The 21,594-nt window shown below is 43.2% G+C and overlaps 1 protein-coding gene across 3 annotated transcripts in view; it reads left to right on the top strand.

Annotated features, from left to right (window-relative positions):
* The window catches only part of col16a1 (collagen, type XVI, alpha 1), a 58,143-nt gene that overhangs the window by 12,580 nt on the left and 23,969 nt on the right, over nucleotides 1-21,594 (top strand). For 2 of the 3 annotated variants that reach the window (XM_050034379.1, XM_050034377.1), the window contains exons 4-33: nucleotides 1,466-1,498; nucleotides 5,667-5,702; nucleotides 5,797-5,847; nucleotides 6,141-6,173; nucleotides 6,334-6,378; nucleotides 6,815-6,853; nucleotides 7,016-7,078; nucleotides 8,350-8,394; nucleotides 8,498-8,593; nucleotides 10,077-10,115; nucleotides 10,465-10,509; nucleotides 10,631-10,666; nucleotides 10,760-10,882; nucleotides 11,558-11,593; nucleotides 14,180-14,215; nucleotides 14,481-14,609; nucleotides 14,867-14,911; nucleotides 15,274-15,309; nucleotides 15,401-15,454; nucleotides 15,606-15,656; nucleotides 15,744-15,887; nucleotides 18,379-18,414; nucleotides 19,536-19,643; nucleotides 19,997-20,119; nucleotides 20,248-20,301; nucleotides 20,413-20,454; nucleotides 20,854-20,889; nucleotides 20,968-21,021; nucleotides 21,118-21,186; nucleotides 21,284-21,337. In XM_050034379.1, the coding sequence (XP_049890336.1) occupies nucleotides 1,466-1,498; nucleotides 5,667-5,702; nucleotides 5,797-5,847; nucleotides 6,141-6,173; nucleotides 6,334-6,378; nucleotides 6,815-6,853; nucleotides 7,016-7,078; nucleotides 8,350-8,394; nucleotides 8,498-8,593; nucleotides 10,077-10,115; nucleotides 10,465-10,509; nucleotides 10,631-10,666; nucleotides 10,760-10,882; nucleotides 11,558-11,593; nucleotides 14,180-14,215; nucleotides 14,481-14,609; nucleotides 14,867-14,911; nucleotides 15,274-15,309; nucleotides 15,401-15,454; nucleotides 15,606-15,656; nucleotides 15,744-15,887; nucleotides 18,379-18,414; nucleotides 19,536-19,643; nucleotides 19,997-20,119; nucleotides 20,248-20,301; nucleotides 20,413-20,454; nucleotides 20,854-20,889; nucleotides 20,968-21,021; nucleotides 21,118-21,186; nucleotides 21,284-21,337 (1,791 nt within the window). The remainder of the gene's footprint in view (nucleotides 1-1,465; nucleotides 1,499-5,666; nucleotides 5,703-5,796; nucleotides 5,848-6,140; nucleotides 6,174-6,333; nucleotides 6,379-6,814; nucleotides 6,854-7,015; nucleotides 7,079-8,349; nucleotides 8,395-8,497; nucleotides 8,594-10,076; nucleotides 10,116-10,464; nucleotides 10,510-10,630; nucleotides 10,667-10,759; nucleotides 10,883-11,557; nucleotides 11,594-14,179; nucleotides 14,216-14,480; nucleotides 14,610-14,866; nucleotides 14,912-15,273; nucleotides 15,310-15,400; nucleotides 15,455-15,605; nucleotides 15,657-15,743; nucleotides 15,888-18,378; nucleotides 18,415-19,535; nucleotides 19,644-19,996; nucleotides 20,120-20,247; nucleotides 20,302-20,412; nucleotides 20,455-20,853; nucleotides 20,890-20,967; nucleotides 21,022-21,117; nucleotides 21,187-21,283; nucleotides 21,338-21,594) is intronic. The other variant, XM_050034378.1, reaches the window with a different exon arrangement.

Below are 21,594 nucleotides of genomic sequence, written 5' to 3'. Positions count from 1 at the left end.
AATTCCTTGTCTCCCCAGTTGCTCATCTTTACAGTGTCTGTCAGGTGTGCGTTTCCCTCTTGCTACTAGCTGCTTGCTAATTCCTGCTATCAGCTGTTTCCTGTTTATCCACCACCAGTGGGTCGTACGTGCGGCGTCATCAACAGCTCATCCCATAAGTCTTCAACAGCCCCTCCCGTTGTGGAAGGCCGCCTCTGTCTTTTTAAATTAAAAGGGTTCAGCCAATATGTCTACCCTACGAGGCGGAAAATTGGGCTCCTTGGATCAACTCGCCAATCCAGCTCTGTGTGTCTAAACGCTCGCAGCTTGTTGGCAAAATGGCCCAACATTCGCAGAAAATCTGGCAGTGTAAAAGGGGCTAAAGCAACCATCCTGGTTGACTTTTGGTTTCACATGGGAGACAATAGCCCCGTTTCCACCAAGCGGTACGGTACAGTTCAGTTCGGTATGCTTTTTTTCAGTTTCCACTGTCAAAAGTTGTGGATGGTACCAATGGAGCCATACTGTCCCCATTTTTGGTCCCCTGGGGTACCTAGCACACAGATCTAGTCCTAAAAGGTGGAGCTGTGAACACTGCAGTGTGGCAACACTAAACCCCTGAGCTTGCCTGAGAAGGACTAAATGCATTAACCCGCTATTTTTAAATATCCCATGGAGAGAGACTCTCACTGCTGTTTTATTTTGTTCTGAAAATGTCAGTGTGCAGCCTCGTTCTGTGGACGATAAACAAGATGCAGACTTCCATCTGTGTCACCGATAATGAGGAAATACAGTGAGTGCTGGACGGAGCAGTGAGTGACAATAACCCCGCCCACATATAAGGGTACTGTTTGTGATGGAAAGGATAGGGTCTAGGTACCATGTCTGAAGGGTTACTTGTGGTTCCAAAGGTACTATACCGAAAGTGTTTGGTGGAAACAGGGCTAATGCCAACTCTCCTGGGTGAAAGTCCTGTGTTTGTTTGATCCATCCATCACCCCTCTCCCACCTTTTATTCTCCAGCACCTTCCTCTCTTGCTCCTGTCTGAATTATTGCGCTCACCAGTCGTTTCATGGCCTGATAATGGCCTTATGACCTTATAGTAGATGTGGCAGGCCCCTTCTAGTCCATACCTATGATGCTTATAACCACTGATAACAACCATTAAATGACCTGATAACAGCAGAACCGATTGAAAATTAATAAGTATGCTACAGTGTTGCCAAAATGGAGACAACCAGACTATGAATGTTCTTCAAAGCAACTGATTCAGTGTGTCTGAATGTTATTTGAGCCAGTTTTGGCCATGGAACTGTCAACATCAATGATCAGTGTCTAAACATAGACAGAAACCAAGTTTGGACCAACATGAAGCCAAACATGGTCATATTGAGGTCATGTTCAGATGTGATGTGGAAAAAAGAAAAAGGCCTGATGTTTTCTTACTTCTTCTTTTTTTCACCTTTTCTGTCTTTCTACCAACAGGAGATTTTTGCATCAAAGGATCTGGCAGACAAAGTAAGCCTCACACACACACACACACACACACACACACACACACACACACACACACACACACACACACGTTTTTACAGTACTGAATTTCTAATAAGACTAGTGGGACTGCACAGTGGCTCAGACCAGGATGGTTGCGTCAAAGCAAGCCTCAAGCCACAGTCCAAACACGTCCATGTTCAGTTCAACTGGAGACTCTGAAAGTCCAGTGTGATGTAAAGAGAATAAATAAAGAGACTTCCAATATGCATGTACTTCTGAGATTAAAATAGGAAGACAGTATGCAGGTCACATATGTACACCTATGTTGTATGTATGTGTGTTGTGCATGGGGTTGAAGAAAGTAGTCTATCTCTATTTCCTCCCCCCTCCCTCACACGTACCCAGCTTGCTGACTGACCGAGGACTGATTTACACCTCATTATGCGCAGAGTCTCAGTCGGGAGTTGCTGCTGCCTATTAATTTTGTCATTCACCTACAATGGGCATGTTCTGTTCACAAATAGAATACAAAACTCCAGACGCTTCATTATGTTGCTCCTGTGTGTGCTTGCTAATGCAGCTGGCCGCCTCCCCTGACTTCCTCAATGTAGGTTATTACCTGGGTTGGAGCGCAAGCTTGCCCTGCCACTGGGGGGCAAACACTTGCAGAGAAACAAAAGTGACTTTTTCTTCTGTTCTGTGAATTTAATTTGGTCAAATAAAACAGGTGACAGTTCTTTCAGGGTGAAAATAGGCAAAGTTCCCACAGGAATCCTTTGATAATACAACCTGATATTATGTACTGCAACACAGATCTAAAAAATATGCAGATCAGGCCTATATTAACATGATCATAACAATAAATGGTCTGAATACGGGGTGGATTTAGCTTCTGCTGCACAATCATAATGCTCAGTCAGAAACCAATTTTCATCACAGTGTTCATATCATGCTGCTTCAGCTATTCCTCTATAGCTCGTTCCGGCTACAACAGTGGCCCTAGGTTTTCTGAGTCAAAGAGCTCAGCAGGAATCTATTAACACAAAGGGCAATTTCAGAAATAAAATCCCAGCATCTACTTCCTGTCTTCGCCATTAGATCATGCATGAGAGTAAGTCATCATACATTTAGGAGAGTGCACACAAGCAAGCACATAAACCTCAAATATAATCAGTTCTACACAGTTTGAAAATTACAACCGAGGCAAGCACTAATCTATGTTTATACTGGTATTAGATTTTCATTAGCCTGCCGGGTGTTGCCCTTGTTCTGTCAAGTCCTGGCAGCTAAAGATACATTGCCAAAAAATGAACCCATTGGGATGTTTAATAACAAAAAAAATCAAGGCTTACTGACAGGATGTTGGTGCCAAAAATTCAGCCTGTCTTTTGAGATGTTTAATCTAATAAATGAGCATAGATGCTGGCATGCATAATGGAGAATGAGAGCCTCAGTATTTGAATGTTGGATGTGAAAAAGCAAGGCTATTTGTTTGGATGATAGATACTTAAAGGGACAGTTCACAGGTTTCCTCTTAGTGGTAGTGCTATTCATAGATTTTTTTGGTGTGAGCTGCAGAGGGTTGGAGACATTGACATTAGAGATGTCTGTCTTCTTCTGAGTATAATGGAACTAGATGGCTCAACAGCAATGCCTCTTTCCAGAAACCATGACACTGGGTAGTCAAGATAATCCATAGACACAGCATTACACCGCCAACTGTATCACCATACAGAAGCCAGCATGCCTCTTCTGCTAGCTAACTTTGCAGCAGCTCAGTCGAGGTGGTCGGCAGTAATGTTAACGTGTTGCACTTTCACAAGCCTCTTGTCCATGAGTAGATGCACGCTTCCTCCTGCGCAGTAATACGGTTGGCAGGTGTAGTTTGGTAGAAAGAAAATAGTTCTTACATGAAACTGCTCACAACAAGGTCTGTGGATTATCTAGGGTAACGGGGTCATGATTTCTGGAAAGAGACATTGCTGTTTGTCATATTTTTTTATCACCATATTGGAGAGAAGGCAGACATCTCTAGAACAGTGGTTCCCAGTTGGTGGGTCGTGGTCCAAAAGTGGTTCGACGGCGCATTCTAAATGGACCGCAAGTGACTCACGAATGTGTCAAGTTGGTAAAAACACACTTTATTTGTAATTACAGTAGATTTTCGGCACAGAGCTTTTATTTTGAAGTGCCGTTTCCTACTATAGAGTGAGTGACCAACAGACAGCTACATGACAGAGACAACCAACTAGTCCAATGACGTGGCCAAACACAGGCGTGACGCTGCATGTATTAAACTGTGGGATCCTGAACTAATGACTAAGGACAAATGTGGACCCCGAGGCTGGACCAGTTGGGGATCACTGCTCTAAAGTGATACATAGCACTACCGGTGAGAGGAAAAATATGTATTTGTAATCTTAGGGTGAACTGTCCCTTTAAATATGACACATAGACTATTTGTGCCAAAACAAAAATTTGTATCCGGATGCCAGTAATAAAAACAGATACATTTAAAGTGCCACTATTTTAATATTCATATATTACTAATGGAGGAAATGGCTAATTTTTAACATGGAAACGACTTTATGGTGATGAACGCACATTAAGTTATCACTGATGAAGTTTCTTTTAGCTCCACAGAGCGCTTAAGCGACTACAGCGTCATCCGGTGAACATGATGGAGCATTTAGCAGCTAAATTGGGATTGTTATTATTATTTCATTCTCTGGAGTCTATGAATTGTACTGCCAACATTAATATACATAAAGACAACCCATTTATTATTGCCATAAGTTAACAATGCACAATGGGATGGTGCAGGGATGGTACAACTGAATACAGTACAAGCAGCAGTCAACTTTTATTTATGCAAAACGGAAAGGAAGCAACCTCACAAGAGAATCAGGAGAGGACAAGAGGAGAGGTTGAATCTCCTGGAGGACGAAGATCCAGATCCGAAACATCTGGAATGAGGCATGAACAGCCAGGGGTGGGAGTTAGAGAGAGGTCCCTGGATGACTGATGGTCCTGCTCAGGGAAGCCTGAGTGAAAAGAGAGAGGACAACAGGGAGAAAATAGGCTGAGAGGGAGGGAGGTAGGCACACAGTGTGGTTGCTCATTTGCTTGTGAGACAACAAACGAGAGATGCTGGGGTTTAAAGACAACCACTTCATCTCACACTGTGTAAATACTAAAAGCAAAAACCTATGAACGTAGCAACTTAACATTCAGTCGGCATAGTGTTGATGATTTTCAGAGATTCTCAATTCTGCTCCCATAATTAAGTGAGGGTAGTAATGACAGCAAAATGGGCTTAATTACAGGGATATGTTAGTGCCATTTTATAACGCACGCTGCTGCTCTTTTCACAGCAATCTGAATTTTCCATTTGAAAGCTGAATGTAGAGAATAAACAATGAAGGCGAGGCTGTTGAGGTTTTAAGTGGAACTATATGAGGAGTCGACTAAGCCCACGGCCAGACAAGAGCTCGGAAAGAGTGACTCGTCATTGCAGCTGGCCGAGCCAGCCATTGATAGATTTGTAGCTAGCAGGAGGGAGGGTGTAGGGGTGGGAAGAGAAGAGGGAGAATTACACATTGTCTCTGTGCTTGTTACTCGCCTCCTTTCGTCGTCTCAGCAAGCTCACAGTCACTGCTTCAATATATGCAAACTTCCTGGTGTGTGAAAGCATGACTCCCAGAAACACCGGGTGGGAGATTCGGCTTTAATTACTTGCTTCCGCTAAAAATGCTTCAGTTATTTATAATGGTTATCCTTATTTGGCGTGTGTGTGTGTGTGTGTGCGCATGTGTGTGTGCCCTCCTGTGAGGAGCAGCTGGTCTCCTCACTCCTCTGCTGTGGGAATCAGACATTCCTATTGATCTCCGTCTCCCATGGGAGTTGTGTGTGTGTGTGTGTGTGTATGATTGTATGTGTGTGCATGTGTGTGTGTGCGCGTGTGCCCACTTGCCCACCTCCCCTCCTTTTTAGCTGCATACTGTAGCAGCACAGAGGCTCAGCTCAGTTTAGTTTTGTGTAACAGTGCCACCATCTGGCGACTATAGGAACTGCAGCCCATTTTACTTCACAAACTTCCTTTTACTCAGACACACAGCTCGTTGAGTGAATATTAAATACAGTTTGATAATAATTCTTTCTTTCTCTTTGTCTGTCTGTCTGTCTGTAGTGTGGTGGTTGTTTATACCTGAATAGGGAAGAAAATGTAAGGATCGCAGATCTTTACTTTCACTTCTTGTCATTAGAGCATGTCAAACGCACACTACTGCGGGGTGTTTATTTATGTGTGTGTGTTGCAGGTATTGAATCTTGGAGGAGTTGCTGGGTTGAAAGGGGAAAAAGGTGACCAGGTGAGTATGAAAGACATGTACAACACATACACAAATCTGTGTGTAGTCAGACTAATATCAGTGGAATGTGTGATGTCATCACTCGTGCCCGGACACGCGTGGCGCTGTGCACTGATATCTGTCTTCATACACACTCATACACACAAAGACTGTGATGCCGCTGTAGTCTAATATGATGCTGGCTATGGACCAATCCAGCATCTAGCTGATATGCATTCTTCAGTTGCTCGCTGATTCTGTTCCTCACCCACAAGCAATCATTCTTCTTCTCTGCCTCTCTCTCTCCATCTCAGGGTGATAGCTGTTCTGGCTCCCATTCAGGTCCAGTAAGTAACTTTTCCTCTGCGTCTCACTCTCGCACCGTGCCCCCGTTTTGCAACAAAAAGCATTGTCTCATTATTTGGCATGCAGCACAGTACGATCCTGAAAATTAGCCAATAAAGTGGTCTGTGATAATACATGCCAACCAAGTGTCTCTAACCTCAGTGCACAGAGGGACCCAAGGGCCAGAAGGGAGAGAAAGGCGAGTCGGTGAGTGCCAATCTTCTGCTACAGGTTACAGCACAGCATCCCACCGCCTCCCAACCTCACCAACCCTTCAGCTTTTTAGTTTGATCCCTATTCAGAAACCACATTTTCATTTTGCATCTGGTCCTGATTTTCATTATGGAGTTGGAATGAGTTTGTGCTTTGTATGTTTATTTACCACGAGTGTGTGTGACTTTTGTGTGCAGGTGTATATGCAGATGCATCTAAGTATACGTTTGATGCATCTGATTTGTCTGTATGTCCTCGCGTGCCTGTTTGTCTCGGGTTGTGTGAATGGAGCATATGGGTCCTGCTGGTAGTCCATACGGGTTGCCGACTGGTCACTCTGTTGTTTGCTATGCTCCAGTGGTGTGTGTGTGATGTCTCTTTAGAGCCAGGTCATTGATCTGGGTCTTGTCTCCATTCCTCCTCTCCACAGGCGCAGCCTGCCAACTGGGGCGAAGCAGCAGGGTACAAGGTGAAAGGTTTAAGAAACATTCGGCGATGAATAATGAAGATCTGAACTTTTTAATGTTCATCTAATTAATTCATAACCTCTTATTATTTTTGACTCAGCCCTCTCTCTGCGTCTCTCCTTGTATGTTTTTCACCTTCTTTTCTTCTCTTTGGCTCTGTCTAGGGAGACAAGGGTCAGAAGGGAGAAATTGGCCCTCAGGGTCTCACAGGCACCCCAGGGAAGGATGTAGGTGTTTTTTATATTGTATTTTTGGCTTTTTCTCAATTTTACATAAAGGATAATGCACAGTGAGCAGGTCACCATTGCATAATGAAGCCCAACACGGTCATGCACGCACCTGACAAGAAGCAGAGGGGTCTTGAATCACTTATTACAAGGCAACTTAATGAAGAACTCAATAATTTGACACAGAACTGTGATTTAAAATCAATTAATTGATTCAAAAATGAATTCCTTCTTCAGCCAGAGTCTATGATCAGTATTGCACACATGGCACAGTCTGTTATTCAAAGCAGCGGTCTGCCACTCAGAAATAACAGACTGCAGAATGCCGTAATTGACCAGTAAGAATCTGGTATTTGACAAAGCCGTGTAATCATTTGTGTAAAGAAAGAACAGGAGTCAGTGTAAGCGTCTTTCAGCCATGAAATTTGCTTTGAGGTTAAGTCAGACAGCTTGAAATATACAGTGTGCTTTCAGTACCACAAATGTTCTAATGAGCGTGCAACCACAAACACACCAGTGCACACACATCCACTTGCACCGCCACTTTTATCAGGCTAAGAGCGGATATTCAGTAAACTTATACGGTATTACTCTTTAAGCTAAGACTCCCATTGATATCTGCGCTCCCCCCTCCTCTCTCCCATGGCGTTAAGTCGGCCTGTTAATGCCTGTTAGATTAGGCTAGAGCAACAAAGCTCGCACAATCAATGCTGCCTCATTGACTGTGCTGTTCGTCTCTCACACAGGCAGGCGCCTATTCAGGAAGACTTAAACCTTTTAATCTTCCCTGTTCAGCACAGTGATCCTGTAGACGCATGAAAAGTTTTGAGGAACAAATTACAACGTGTGTGTGCTCTGAGATATTCCCCCGGTTTCCGGCATCACACGGCACTCACATTTAGCCGTTCACCGGGCTAAGTGCTTGTCGTGGACAGATGGATTTGGTGGAGGATAGATTTTCTTAAGCCTTCTACCCATCTGACATTGTGAATATGAATGTGCTTGTTGATGTGACTTGAATCAGGCAGCCAGAAAATATTGCATATGCACTGCTGAAGATAATAAATCTTACAGACTCAATTCTCCTCTTTCTGTTTCCAATTGTAAGACGTCAGACAAATGAGGGAAATCAACAAGTGTTTAACAATTCACGAAGATGTTTTGGAGATAGATTTCTGTGGAGACTGTTTGATTATTCTGGGCTGACACTGATGATGTCACTGTCCGTACTGATGCTGTCACTTTGCTCTTCGTCTGTCACCATTTTCCAGGGTCGAGCGGGGTCCATCTGCGTAGTCGGCCCCAAGGGACAGAAGGTCTGTCTGCATCAAGTCTGGGAGTTTCTACCATCAACCTGTCTGTCACTTACACTCAGTTCAGTTTGGATTTAATAGAGCTGTGTTGAACTTGTTTTCCCAGGGTACACCAGGTTTGGTGGGTCCTGAGGGGTTGGCTGGGGAGCCAGGAAGGCCTGGACTTCCAGGGCTACCAGGGATTGGAAAGCCAGGCCTACCAGTAGGTGCTTTTATTTTTTAATCAACCTTCTGACACTCATTTTTGTCTTGTTTAGGGGAGGCAGGGATCTTTAGAGAGTTTACTAGTCAACAGTTTATGCCACAAAGAAGTGGCACACATCATGTGAGAACAGGGAACCTAAAGATCAATATGAGATACAGCCCAGCACTCTGTTAAGTTTTTTTTAGTCATATATATTAAATAAACAGTGTGTTTTCATTAGGTGCCTATTTGGTGCTAAATTTAAGCATTGCTGACCACTTAAGGAGTGATAATGGTCAAAAATCCATCCAAAATACCACATTCAGACATTAAGACCTTGAGGAACACCACAGAAAAATCCATACTGTGATTTTGCATCAAAAACTTTTGTCAGTCGCAGGAAGAATAACCCAAAAAATGCTGCTTTTAAAAAGAAAAACGATGAAATCCATTCATAGAAGACCATTAAACACAAGCAATTAGTTATTTTTTTAATCCCAAAAAAATGGCTTCCACAAATGTGTGTTCCCCATTTGTAAGAATTGCATTCTTCCGCTGATTACATGGCGAGCACTTCTGTTCTGTAAAGTGCTCAAAAACCCTCTAAAAGCCACACATCCTCCAAATTCAGAGGTCTCTAGGTTGTAGCTATAAAGTTTCACGAGGCTGTGATTATCCTAGAGGTCACAGTAGATCATTTTATGCAGTGATGTCCACTTAAAAAACATTGTTGCACTACATTGAAATAGGTAATTTGGGGATTAACATCATCACACACAAATAGAATTGGGCTAATTGAATCCACAGGAGACTCAGCTTTTCAGTCATACCTAATTTATGCCATTCCAACACTGCTGAGGGACCCCAGCGTGCAGAAATATTCAAATACAATAGGCCAAAGTAAGACATTTGTACTGCATGGTTTTTCTCCCAAACTACATGGGATTAGCATGGGGAAACTTGTGGGTTCCCATAGAGCTCATTTTTATTGAGATATTATGAGGTGAGGGGTCAAGGGACCCCTGTGAATATAGCAATGCCAGTTGCTCACTTGCCAAAATCTAGCTTTGGAACTTTGAAGCCTTATTTAACCCCCTGCCTGACAAGCTAGACATGGGTGGTACCAATTAAGTCTTTGAGTTTCATATGATTCATGTGCCTTCAGTCTAGCTTCAAAACTCAGCCCACTGCAGCCTCTGAAAGAGAATAAGTTGGCCGAGATTGCCAGCAGTCCTCCGGGTCTCTTTGGGTTAAAAGACCCCCTAAGTCCACACTTATTGGATGGTGTAACTGATTATCTTAATGTCCTGACACTCATCTTAAAGATGGTCTCCATTTGACCAAATAGTACTTTTACGAGACATTGCTCTCAGAAGTGCAGGGCAGGACTTGGCAGAACTCCTTCTTCTGGTGCAGCAGTTGTTGCCCTTGACAGAAGCCTCAAAGTGTCGTGAGAGAGGCATTTGAAAAGAGTCATGTGCTTTTTTTTTTCCTCTGTTAGGGACGTCCTGGTGAACCCGGTGGTGCCAAGGGGGACATGGTAGGTTCACCATTTGGCACAGGACACATCATGCTGTATTATTGAAGCATTGCATATATAATCCAATCATAAAGAGATATTTGGAACATGTTGGTGAGTTGGGACAGCTCGCCTTATAGGAATGTGGGGATATGTGACGAGACAAGCATATTGACATCATGACTCCATTTTATGTGTACACTGTGGTTGAAGGATTGCATCATCGTTCTGATGGTTCAGACATTGTCACCATCCGTAGGCTAGCAAAACCCCAACTTGTAGACATTCTGAACAAGTTATATACAAAGATGTGTTTTTTGATGGTTCTCGGGGTAACAATATTCTCAAATGCAGTGATTTGTGTTAACAGGGAGATGCAGGAATTCCAGGACTAGATGGATTGCCGGGAGATCCAGTGAGAGACTCTTTTAAACATTGATTGATATTCAGCAGTGTGTATGCATGAGCTTCCAATATACAGTATTCAAACTGAGCTGATACATCAGTGTTTGACTGGGATTCTGCTGTTGTCATAGGGACCAAGAGGACCGGCGGGGTCTAAAGGAGAGAAGGTAGCTGTCAACATTGTCTTAAATCTCTTAATCTGCACGCCTGTGTGCTCTCTCATCCACACACTGTGTGTCTGACTCGTGTTCAATCCTCAGGGTGACCCATGCGAGGTGTGCCCCGTGCTGCCCACGGACATGGGAAACACAGTGGCTCTGCAGGGGAAGCCAGGCCCTAAAGGAGAGCCTGGATCACCAGGGACAGGAGAGAGAGGACCAGCTGTAAGTACAACAGTTTGAACGTAATGTCAAACTGTAATGTATTCTGATTCTGCCCCGAGTGTTCAGTTTAACATTTTTACGATCTTGCTACATGTTTTATTAGGAAGTCGTAGACACAGTCTGGAGCTGTAGCTGACGACTAAACCTTGAGCGCTTGTTTGATAGTGTATATATTTTATTTTTCTTATCATTCTGAGGGAAGGTATGGCGTTTATTTATACCTCGGGGTTGTATTTGCCCTTGTAATTCTCCCAGCAGCTCAAGGAGAGAGAGCGTGATATGCTGTCAAAAATTTATTTCTCCAAGGCAAAGGTCATTTTTTTAATGTGATCCGAACGCATCTTTTTCTCTCTGGACTCAACATGCATTGCACTGTGTTTCTCTTTTTGTTCTTTCTGCATCTTCCCACTTACCCCAGCAGGTGAAACAGGGAATGATTTGTGTGTGTTGTGGGGGGGATATAAATCTGGAGCCTTATGAGATTCTCTGTGCAACGATTTCCAATAATGCCAGCATCCATCTGTCATACCTGGTTAGGGCAGAGGGAGAAGGAGTTAGAGCAACAGAGAGAAAGAGTGAGATATGACCTAGCTCTATCAGAGTTGAACTAACAAACACTTCTGGCTCATCCCTGCTCCTCTCCTCTCTTCTCTTTTCTTTCCCTATATGTACCAGGGGCCTGTGGGTGCAGATGGCAAGGCAGGACCGAAGGTACAGTATAGAGTCATTCATTTACAGCTTATGGTTCATTCATATTCTGCGGGAGCGTGACCTATACACACTCATCTGCAGTCCTACACATTCAGATATGCTAACATCAGCAGTGCAGAAGGCGCTCTCCTAAAGCAGATGCGAGCGAAGCAGCTGAACTAAACTCCACAGAGGAGACCAAAGTGCACACACACACACACTCACACTCAAACACACACATACTCCCTACAAATTGCCAACCTATTATGTCTATAAGGATGTATAAAGAGGATTGGATTGGAACTGGAAACAGAGCCGGGGCCCCGTTTATTCCTCTGAAAGTTGCTCAGTGGCACATAAAGCAGGCCATAAGGAACACTGCTTGGCTTTGCTTCTAATTTTTCCCAGTGGACACTCACAGTATTGCAGAGCAAAAAAGCCCAAAAGCATTTCCCCCATAGACCACCACTGTAAAAGAGCCATCTGTAAAACCATCGACAGGACACCTCAAACTCTCTTACTCTTCTTATTATGAACTTTTGATCCATAAAGGTTTTATATTTGTAAAGCATACCTCAAGCTGAGAATAGCAGTTTAAAAATCACAATGTAAAGTCTATGAGCCAAGCAGGAACTCATAGGCAGGGCCAGCAGTAGAAACACTACTGCGCATGTTCAGTGGGCCACATACAAGTAAGCTAGAAACCTTTTTGGCATATGCACCAGGCAAGCAATTCCACCGTACTCATTAGGCGCCATCTTGGGCTCCAGAATCCAGTTCTAATGCTACATCCATGGCACAAAGCTTGTAAAATTACCCACATCTTTTGCACATATGGACCCATAGAGCAAGCATACTTTTGTTTTCTTTAAATCCGCCTCCCAACTGCTTGGTCTCACGCTTGTTCACATGAATGGCAGTAGTAAAAAACTCTCAACTTTAAGGGCTATTTAAAGTCCCTTTCCTACTGCACCAAAAAACAATTTACACTAGCTCATATCTGGCTTTTGGTTTTAATGGGAAAGGTTACAAACGGCATTCTCTCCCGGGACAAATTACTCTGCAGTAGTTACAGGTATTTATCAGCTCCAGCTCAGAGTGGCAATGATGGAAATATGACAGCTGGGAGGACATGCTAGTTTTAGCCCCTTTACCAGCGCGACTCAATGAAGGGTCATCACAACATATTGTCTGTCCGCTCAAGCAGCAATCGACCATTGTTCCAAATTTAGTCAGCACAGAGTTTAAGACAGACTGAAGGAGTTAGATATATATCAGGCATGTCCAGAGTCTGGCCCGGGGGCCAATTGTGGCCCGCAGACCAATTTTAATCGGCCCTCAGCTTGATTTTCAGAATATACCATATGTGGCCCTTTACACAATAATGGTTAATTGAGCAAGATCACTTCACATTTTTACCCTTCGCCTCACAATTATAGCACTATCATACAGTTTGTAGGCAGGCATCAATAGTTCATTAAGAGATAAAAGTGGTTGCATTTGTCTCACTTTTTTTTTTTTTTTTTCAAACCCATTTGATGTGAGAATCAGTTGGCCCCCAGGTATTTTCATGTTGTTTTGTCTGGCCCCATTCAAAAAAGTTTGGACACCCCTGATATACAGTATATGAAATAAGTAACCACTGTAACATATTCACTGGCCTCCATGCTGCTTTCTACTGTTTACTTACCTGTTTTCTGGCCTGTTGTTGACATTGAACATGACAAACCAGAAAAAAGAAAAAAAAACTGAACGGACTACTCATCCACTGCAGAGGTCTATACATAATGTGGCAGAGCTGTGTACCTGGCTCTAGTCTAGCGGCAATTGGAAAGCAGTATTAGGCCTGTTTCCACCGCAGGAATTTCGGGGTAATTTTACGGGGTCGGGCCGTTGGTGCGTGTCTCCACCGCAGGAACCACCCCCGAAGGACAGAGTTCTGGAACTTTTACACTGGCTAAACAAGTCCCCACCTCGGAGTAGGTACTCAGAACGGCCCAGAGAAACTCCTGGCTGGGGCTTGGGGTTTACTTGGTGCTGATTGGATATACTCAAGGCGGGATGTGACGTCAACAGAAAGCGACAAAATAGCCGGCATTTTTAAAACTCAGCAGACGAGGTCCTCTTCGAGACGTCTTCTCCTCTCGTTCATAGCTTCCACCGCCATGTAAACAAAGAGACACGCCAGAAACCCAGCAACGACCTCAGCTCCTTCCATGTTGATAATCGTCTTTCTTATGTCTTATGTCAGCGAGTTTCCAGTGGGTAAAAAAAGGCATTTACACGCTAATTTTGGTGGAAAAAGTATACATGTATTAGTACTAGGAAGTTGTAAACACTTTCACAATGTAAATCTAAGGGAAGAAGTCTCTTTCGGGCCAGTGGCATGATGTGACACACCTGGAAGTTGTAAATCCACAGTTGGCCACTATGTTAAATTGCCTTCAAAGCCTGCTCCGTACACATTGCTGCTATACTCCTATATCTGCCCGATTGTACCACTGTATGCTTCCAATGCCATGTCGAGAGATGACATCTCAAAGCAAACACAGTGAGTTGCGACTAACTTGCCTTCATGAATATCTGTGTTTTTGTGTGTTTTGGCAGGGGGAACCAGGAACAGGTGGTGTCAAAGGAGAAAAGGTCAGCTTTTATGGGGCTTGAGGTTAAACAATTTCTTGTGTAGACTATTCAGCTGTCGGCTAGACAGAGTACCCTAATTAGTGAATTTCACATTGTACGTCTTGCATAACATATTTTTTTATGTAGCAGTAGTTGCACCTGTCTTGAAGCAACAAAACATTTCTAACCGTGTTAATTTAGTTTGTTGTTATTTGAATGAATCCTTATGTGGATAATTACATGGAGATGATGTCTGACCCGGCTCTGATCTGTCTGCGTGCTTTAGGGAGAACCGTGTTCTGTGTGCCCCACTCTCGGAGAGTTGCCTCCTAACCTCGTCCCTGGTGTCCAGACCCAAACCCTGCAGCAGAAGGGCCAGAAGGGAGAGCCCGCGATCGGACTGAAAGGAGAGCAGGTAAGTCTGTTGTAAGAATGAATGTAATTCTAGCGCTAAATGAAAAGCAGAAAACCATAACGAACAGTTTAATGTTATTATTGTTGGTCTTACTGAAAGGAAACAATTATATACACTCTAACACCCATGGTAGAAGAAAACTGATTTGGTAATTATTTTTATGATTTTGCTCACGTCAGTGTGTTTGCTCGCATGTGTGATTAGTGATAAGCACCTTCATTAAAATTATGTATCGTTCACTTTTTCCTGCTCCACAGGGGGAGCCAGGAAATGTTGGATCACCTGGCATCAGAGGAGAGAAGGTAAGTAACATAAAAAGAAGCAGCTCTGAGAGTCTGTGGCCTCAACGGCAGACTAGGCTTACATGAGGTGAACTCACTCAGTAGGTTGCAGAATGAGGCTCGTAATAGACTTTACAAGGAAGATAATCACAGCAGTGCGCTAATTTTAGGGCCCGAAACTGTCTGCCATGGGGATTTTACTCAGCAGGGAACCTATTAGTGAAAAGCTCAGGTACTGAAAAACCAAAATCATTTGACATGGCTGCCTGTAGGTTGCACCTTACTATAAAATGTGAATTACCAATTTAAAAGACCCATCCATTTTTATCAATTTGTGAAATTCAGATGCTGCAGTGAATTTTTTTTTTTAAACTTGTCTGCAGGGTAGCGCAGGCACCAAAGGAGCTGATGGTAAGCCGGTAAGTTCAGAGTCAGTTTTTTTGAAACAGAAAACCTCACTTCACATCCTGATGCGATGATGGTGTTAAATGAAATGTGTCCATGTGTCAGGGAAAACCTGGAACGAGGGGACCCAGTGGCAAGGATGGACAGAAAGGCCCAAAGGTAAGAGAACACAAAAACCCTTTTATTTAACTGCAGCTTTAGTGTGTCTAGACAAAGAAAGGTCCAGTGGTGTTGTTATTTTCATAGTTATGATATTTCTGTTTTCACAGTAATGCCATGCCACTTTAATATTCTTTTCATCTTTTGACAGGGAGAGCAAGGTCTGCCTGGTCTTGGTCTCCCTGGCCTTAAGGGTGAGAAGGTGAGCATAGATGCATGCATTGCTTTTTGCATCCTTTATTTTCATTTTCATGCAAACTAACCCTTCTGGCTCTCTGCCCCTCCCTAGGGCGAGTGCGGTCTGTGCCAGCCGGCCGAGGTTGGCAGCGGACCCGCGGGCATTAAATTGCCTGATGGAGTGCGAGGCGAGCGTGGCGAACCAGGCCTTCCAGGTCCACCAGGACCTCCAGGTCTCGGAGCTGAGGGCAAACAGGTAAGAAAAAGATGGCCACTAGCAGCAAGGATATCTAGAAACTCGATCAGATGACATTTATACAAAAATACACAGGCAGCTTTTTGGAATTAGGAAATTGGTTTCACTTAATCTGTTTTAAATGTTTACATTGTTGCCTTGCTTGTAATAGAAGCAACCCAATGAGATTGAGGGCTAGAAAAATGACAGATGCTATCCTTGCGCACACAACACTAGAGAGAGACACACTATACATTTTCAGAAGAGAAAAGGTCAAGCCCTCTCAAGGCTGTTCTGGTCCGTCCTGTAGAGGGCAGTATGATGCTCTCCAAACTCCCAAAGCCAAGAGCAAAACAACCAAGGACCAATATCTGCTGAAATGACATACAGTGCTTTAGGTATATCGCTGCCGCTTGTTTTATTGTGCTTTGTGTTATTACATACTATGTTACTGTGCTTTTATTGCATTGTATTGTTTATTATACTGTGCAGTCTCTCTTTAAACCTTAATGAAACAATAAAACTTGACTGAGTGCGCATTGAACAGTGCTGTAGCATAACACCAAGCTCCTGAGGAACAAGAAACATGATTTGATAAGATCCTATAACAGTTAAGTCATATTCTTCGGCCTACTCTATTGCCTTGTAGCGCTTGTAATGGCATTACTACATGTGAATGAAAACAACCAATCAGAGCGGAGGTGTCTCTAAAGCAGCTTTCAGTCATGTCAGTCAGGTCAAACTGTCAAACTAAGGCAGCGCTGATCAAATATAAATCAAGATTGTGTTACTGCCTGTTTTTTGCCAACATATTGTAGTGTAGCTGTAAAATGAGGAAGTTACTCCAGCTGGTGGGCGGAGCTTCTACTTAGGTTGACATTTTCCAACACAGCCAGTCAGTCTCAAACTTATTTTACAGCTAGGCATTTCACTTAGATATGTTTCTGAAAACATTTGAGGCAGAAATGATTCATATTTGTTCAGCGCCACCGAGTTTGACAGTTTGATTGCAGTTCATAGAGGGATTGACATGACGGATCACTGCGCTCTGATTGGTTGTTTCTGGTGAGCCGTTGTAGATTCTAGTGAATGCCAGTAGAAGCAGTAGGAAGAGAAAGAGGGACGTGGTTTTTTCACAGACTATGTGTCACATGCACTTTTTTTTAAGAATTTAGTGACAATTTCAGCAAATATAAGACACAAATTTATTTTCATAAGTTAACAGCTATCTTACAATATCTTACTATATAATGACGAAAACTCTGTCTGTGTGTCTGTTCCACGTTTTTCTCCTCACTCACTTGGTCAATCCATGTGAAATTTGGCACAGTGGTAGAGGGTCATGGGAGGATGCGAATGAAGCAATATTACATCAATTGGCCAAAGGGGGGCGCTATAGCAAATGATTGAAATTGCAAACTTTGAATGGGCATATCTCATGCCCTGTATGTCATAGAGACATGAAACTTTGCACAGAGATGCCTCTCCTCATGAGGAACAAATTTGCCTCAAGAACCCATAACTTCCAGTTATATAGATTTTCCGCAATTTGAATTTTTTGAAAAACATTTCAAATCGATCTCTTCCTAGGAAGTTTGACCGATCTGCATGAAACTGGGTACATATTTTTACTAAACTTGGTAGATATGTAGAACAGGACGCCTCAAGGTGACTGGAGAAATTTAACTCTAATTGGCAACTGGGTGGCGCTATAACAACAGAGAAATGTTTAAAAATGGCTAAAATGCGACCGATCGCTGTGGCTCCCCCTGTGGACCAATGTTGTTGTTGTTTTTTCTAATTTTTGGTATGACTAAGTCATGGTATGGTATGCTGTACATAATCACGGAAACTGTCAGTGTGTCATTCTGTCAGTCAGTCATTCTGTCTGTCCCACGTTTTTCTACTCACTGACGTGGTCAATCTATGTGAAACTGCACATAGGCATTGAGGACTGGCATAGGTAGAAGGTGACAAAGCTGCCAATGGGTATGGACTAGTAGCTTTAAACAGTGGAATTTCACTCTGCAAACACACCCACCGTCAGACTGGTCTGTCTTTATCTGAATTACTGATAGAAATAAAATCACACAAATGCCACACAAAAAAAGCAGCTTGTTGCCATCCTATTTCATTGTCATGGTGAAGCCGATTAAGCTGCATCTGGATTAGGGAAAAGTTTGAGATGCTGAAAGATTTCACCCCAAGGGCAAATGAGCCTCGATGCTTATTGTACAAATAAGATATGCAGGGATTCTCCTCCAACAGCACAATTGTTACTAAGTGTAATAAATCTCTGTTGGCTTCTGTCACCCCTCCCAATTACATGCCATGTGCCTCTGCGGTTAGCTTTATGTCAACAGTTATTTTTACCTGAATGAATAGAGGCTTGCACGATACTTGCAGATGACTGCATGTGTTTGGGAGTGTGGGTGTGTACGTCCCTCGCGCACCTGCATGTGTATCATGTATCCACTTGCACTTAAACATCACTTTCTATTTGCTTACACAGGGCCCTCCAGGACTTGCTGGTGCAAAAGGAGAAAAGGTAAGTTTCCTGCTGAAGTTTCTTGAAGATCTAGTCTATAAAAAGCTGTTTGAGATGTTTCCACACACTGTGTATTGTATCAGTGACCCACATTATAGAGACTTGATGACAGCTGAGACATTAAAACCAACTAATCAATGTCTCTTGGGCATTCTGTATGGTTTTAAATAACTTGTACCCAAAATACACATACCCCAAACAGACTACCCTAAATAACTCACTGCATAACCTAGAGTTATTAGGCTATTTGGAGTCGCTAGTTGCCTTTAGAGACAGTCAGACTTTCTTTGTTAATGTGACAACGACAGGGACCAAGGATGTCTGCAGGAAAATCACCCCACAAAGTATGGACTTATATTTCACGAGAGCCCAGTCACTCTTCTTTATTTCAGGTCACCAAGTCCGTCTTTTGGAACGTTCACATTGCTCTACTCAGAAAAAATACTGGGAAATAAATCTGCCATCAACAGAGACGGGCTGCTTTAAATTACCTTGAAGCTCTCCCACAATCACTTTGCTTGGACTTCAAAGCAGAGCCAGACCGACAGAGGATTTTCAAGGCTGATACCATTATCAGTGTTTGACAGTTAAATAAATCTCATAATAAAACAAGAAAACTCAAATCAGCCAATTATGATAAAAAATAATGCTTTAACTCGACTACAGAACAGATTGCGGAGGGAAATTGATGGTACCCTGCGGAGTTTTCGTATAAACAAAGAAAAGTTATGTTTACATTCAGTGTTTCTCATCCCAAACACACTGTGTGTATAAATGAGTGCATTTCTTCCTCATAAAACATTTGCAAAGCTGATCTTCTGTATATTCGAATAATCTAGCATGACTTGTTTACTTGTTAGCAGTCGTTTTAACTGCTTCTGTTGGTGTTTTGCTGCCTTTTCTGGCACATCACAGCCACCAACTGTTAATCAGTGGAATATAGTGTGACCAATGGGGTCCTCTTGCATGCACATGACAAAAAACACAATTAAAGCAGGACCCACTCACGAAAACGCTGCTCCATAGCACTACTAGTGGTAAAAAAAGCCTCCACATGGTACCCTAAAGTACATAGAGCTGACTGTTTGAGGCCTCTTATCATCATTTGTGATTGTTATTAGGGAAACGAAGGAGATTCAGGAGAAAAGGGACTGGACGGAGCTCCTGGAGTCCCGGGACTGCCTGGAGAGCCTGGTCGGGATGGACTAAGAGGCTTGAAGGGAGAGAAGGTACAGAGTTCCTGAACTTTTGAGTCAGATTAACTTTGCTGCACCTTATTTTGCATCTGCTGCATCAATTGTGAAGGGATTACAGTGTTATGTAGCAGTCATGTTGTCTGCACACCATATATGATGTGTTGTTGGGTCTTTTTGAGTTTGTATGAATCTGGTTTCTGACTCTCCATCCATGGAGATGTCAAATTGCAGGTGATATTGTAGTGTCACCAATGGACCAATGATGGTTGCCACTGGTTAAACATGGACACTGATTGGCTAAATGGAGGCACCATCATTTTCCAACTTATGTTTGAGTATTCGAAAAGGTGTCTGGATCATGGTTTGGACTTCTTGTATTTTCCCAGGGTGATGCGTGTACCAGCTGTCCTTCTGTGGGCACTGCAGTGGGTGATGGTGTAGCTGTGCCAGGCCCCAAAGGAGAGAGAGGAGAACCGGGTCCTGCAGGGGATGGGAAGCCGGGCAAAAATGTGAGGGAATTGTGTATTTATTTATTCATGTATAATATACATATTACTATGCATGTATTTTTATTGGTACTTCTGGCTCTCTGAACTGGAAAAATTGCTGATAATCATCGTGCGTGTTTTCTCTTCAGGGAAAACCAGGATTACCAGGTGTGCAGGGGCCTGCTGGACCCAAAGGAGGCAAGGTGTGAATTTCTGTTAATTGTATTATCATGCTCATAAATACATGCGGAGGATTGTGTCTAATCGTGTATCACTGACAGATTGTAATCTGTGTTGTCCTGTGCCCCCTGTAGGGAGAGCCTGGAGATGCAGGAGTTGGCCTTCCAGGACCCCAAGTAAGACTGATGTGTCCACATCTGGTGTTTTATGTCAACAGCTGAAGCAGCTCTGTCATACAAAACAAACACACGGCTCCTAGGTGGATGCCGTCCCGCTGTGATCTCAGTAATGAGCACCATATCCTTCCATGACATCAGCTTTTTCCTACCTCTTAGATCTAACAATAAATTTATCATCACATCTATAAATAATCCTTGGCCATTCTCTTTCAAATCCCTTAATCACTGTAGACTCTTCATTGCTTTGTTGACATGGGGAAGCCTGTTCTTCCCTACTGCTCCACTGTGAGGCAGCTCTTACAGTCAGGCCTCCCCACCCAAATCTCCACTCTTTGTTTCCCACCCTCCTAAACCTCCTGCCTGACTTTTTCCTTGTCTATTTCATTCATGTCATAGGGTGAAGAGGGACCAAGGGGGCTCCCAGGATTTGCAGTAAGTCATCTCATATCTCTAATGTCCTATTTTCTGCACTACATTTGAGAATTTGGGGTAATCAGTGTGTTTGTACAGGGACCGCCTGGAGCCAACGGACTGACTGGCCCTGTTGGTCCTGCAGGGGAAAAGGTAGAAATCCAAGTTATTGTTGCAATATGCAATCAAGTGCACCTCATTTGGTTTGAGACAGTAAGCCCATGTGATGTACACTGTTATTGTTCATAGGGCTCCAGAGGAGATGTCGGACCTCCAGGACCACAGGGGCCTGAGGGCATTGGAGTAGCAGGGCCCCCGGTAGGACATACATTCATCTTTTTGCATGAGCATGTGCGCATAAGATGTCATGTTGTCAAACACTGTTTCCTATTTACTTTTTTCCCCCCACAAACAGGGTAGAGATGGAGCCCGCGGGCATAAAGGATCGCCAGGAGATGATGGCAGACCTGTGAGTTGTCTCGTCACTTTATTGTCTAAAGTGTTTCATTTTGCATGTTTCTGTACATTTGCATCTACAACTGGAGGAGATATTAAAGAAATCTAAGTCGCAAACTTGAGTTGTTGTATCAATGTTAGCGTCTGTTCAGAGTTTTAATTTTCTTTGAGCTTCTTTGGGAATTGTCCTTGATTTAGGCATCATTTGTAACCAAGGATGTCTGCCTCGATCCATAACAGAGGCAATGTCTGCTCCCATCTCATCCTCTG

This window comes from Epinephelus moara, chromosome 22 (assembly GCF_006386435.1).
Source record: "Epinephelus moara isolate mb chromosome 22, YSFRI_EMoa_1.0, whole genome shotgun sequence".
NCBI lineage: Eukaryota > Metazoa > Chordata > Actinopteri > Perciformes > Serranidae > Epinephelus > Epinephelus moara.
Note: the sequence above shows the minus strand (reverse complement) of the source record. Positions and strands in the feature narration are given on the sequence as shown.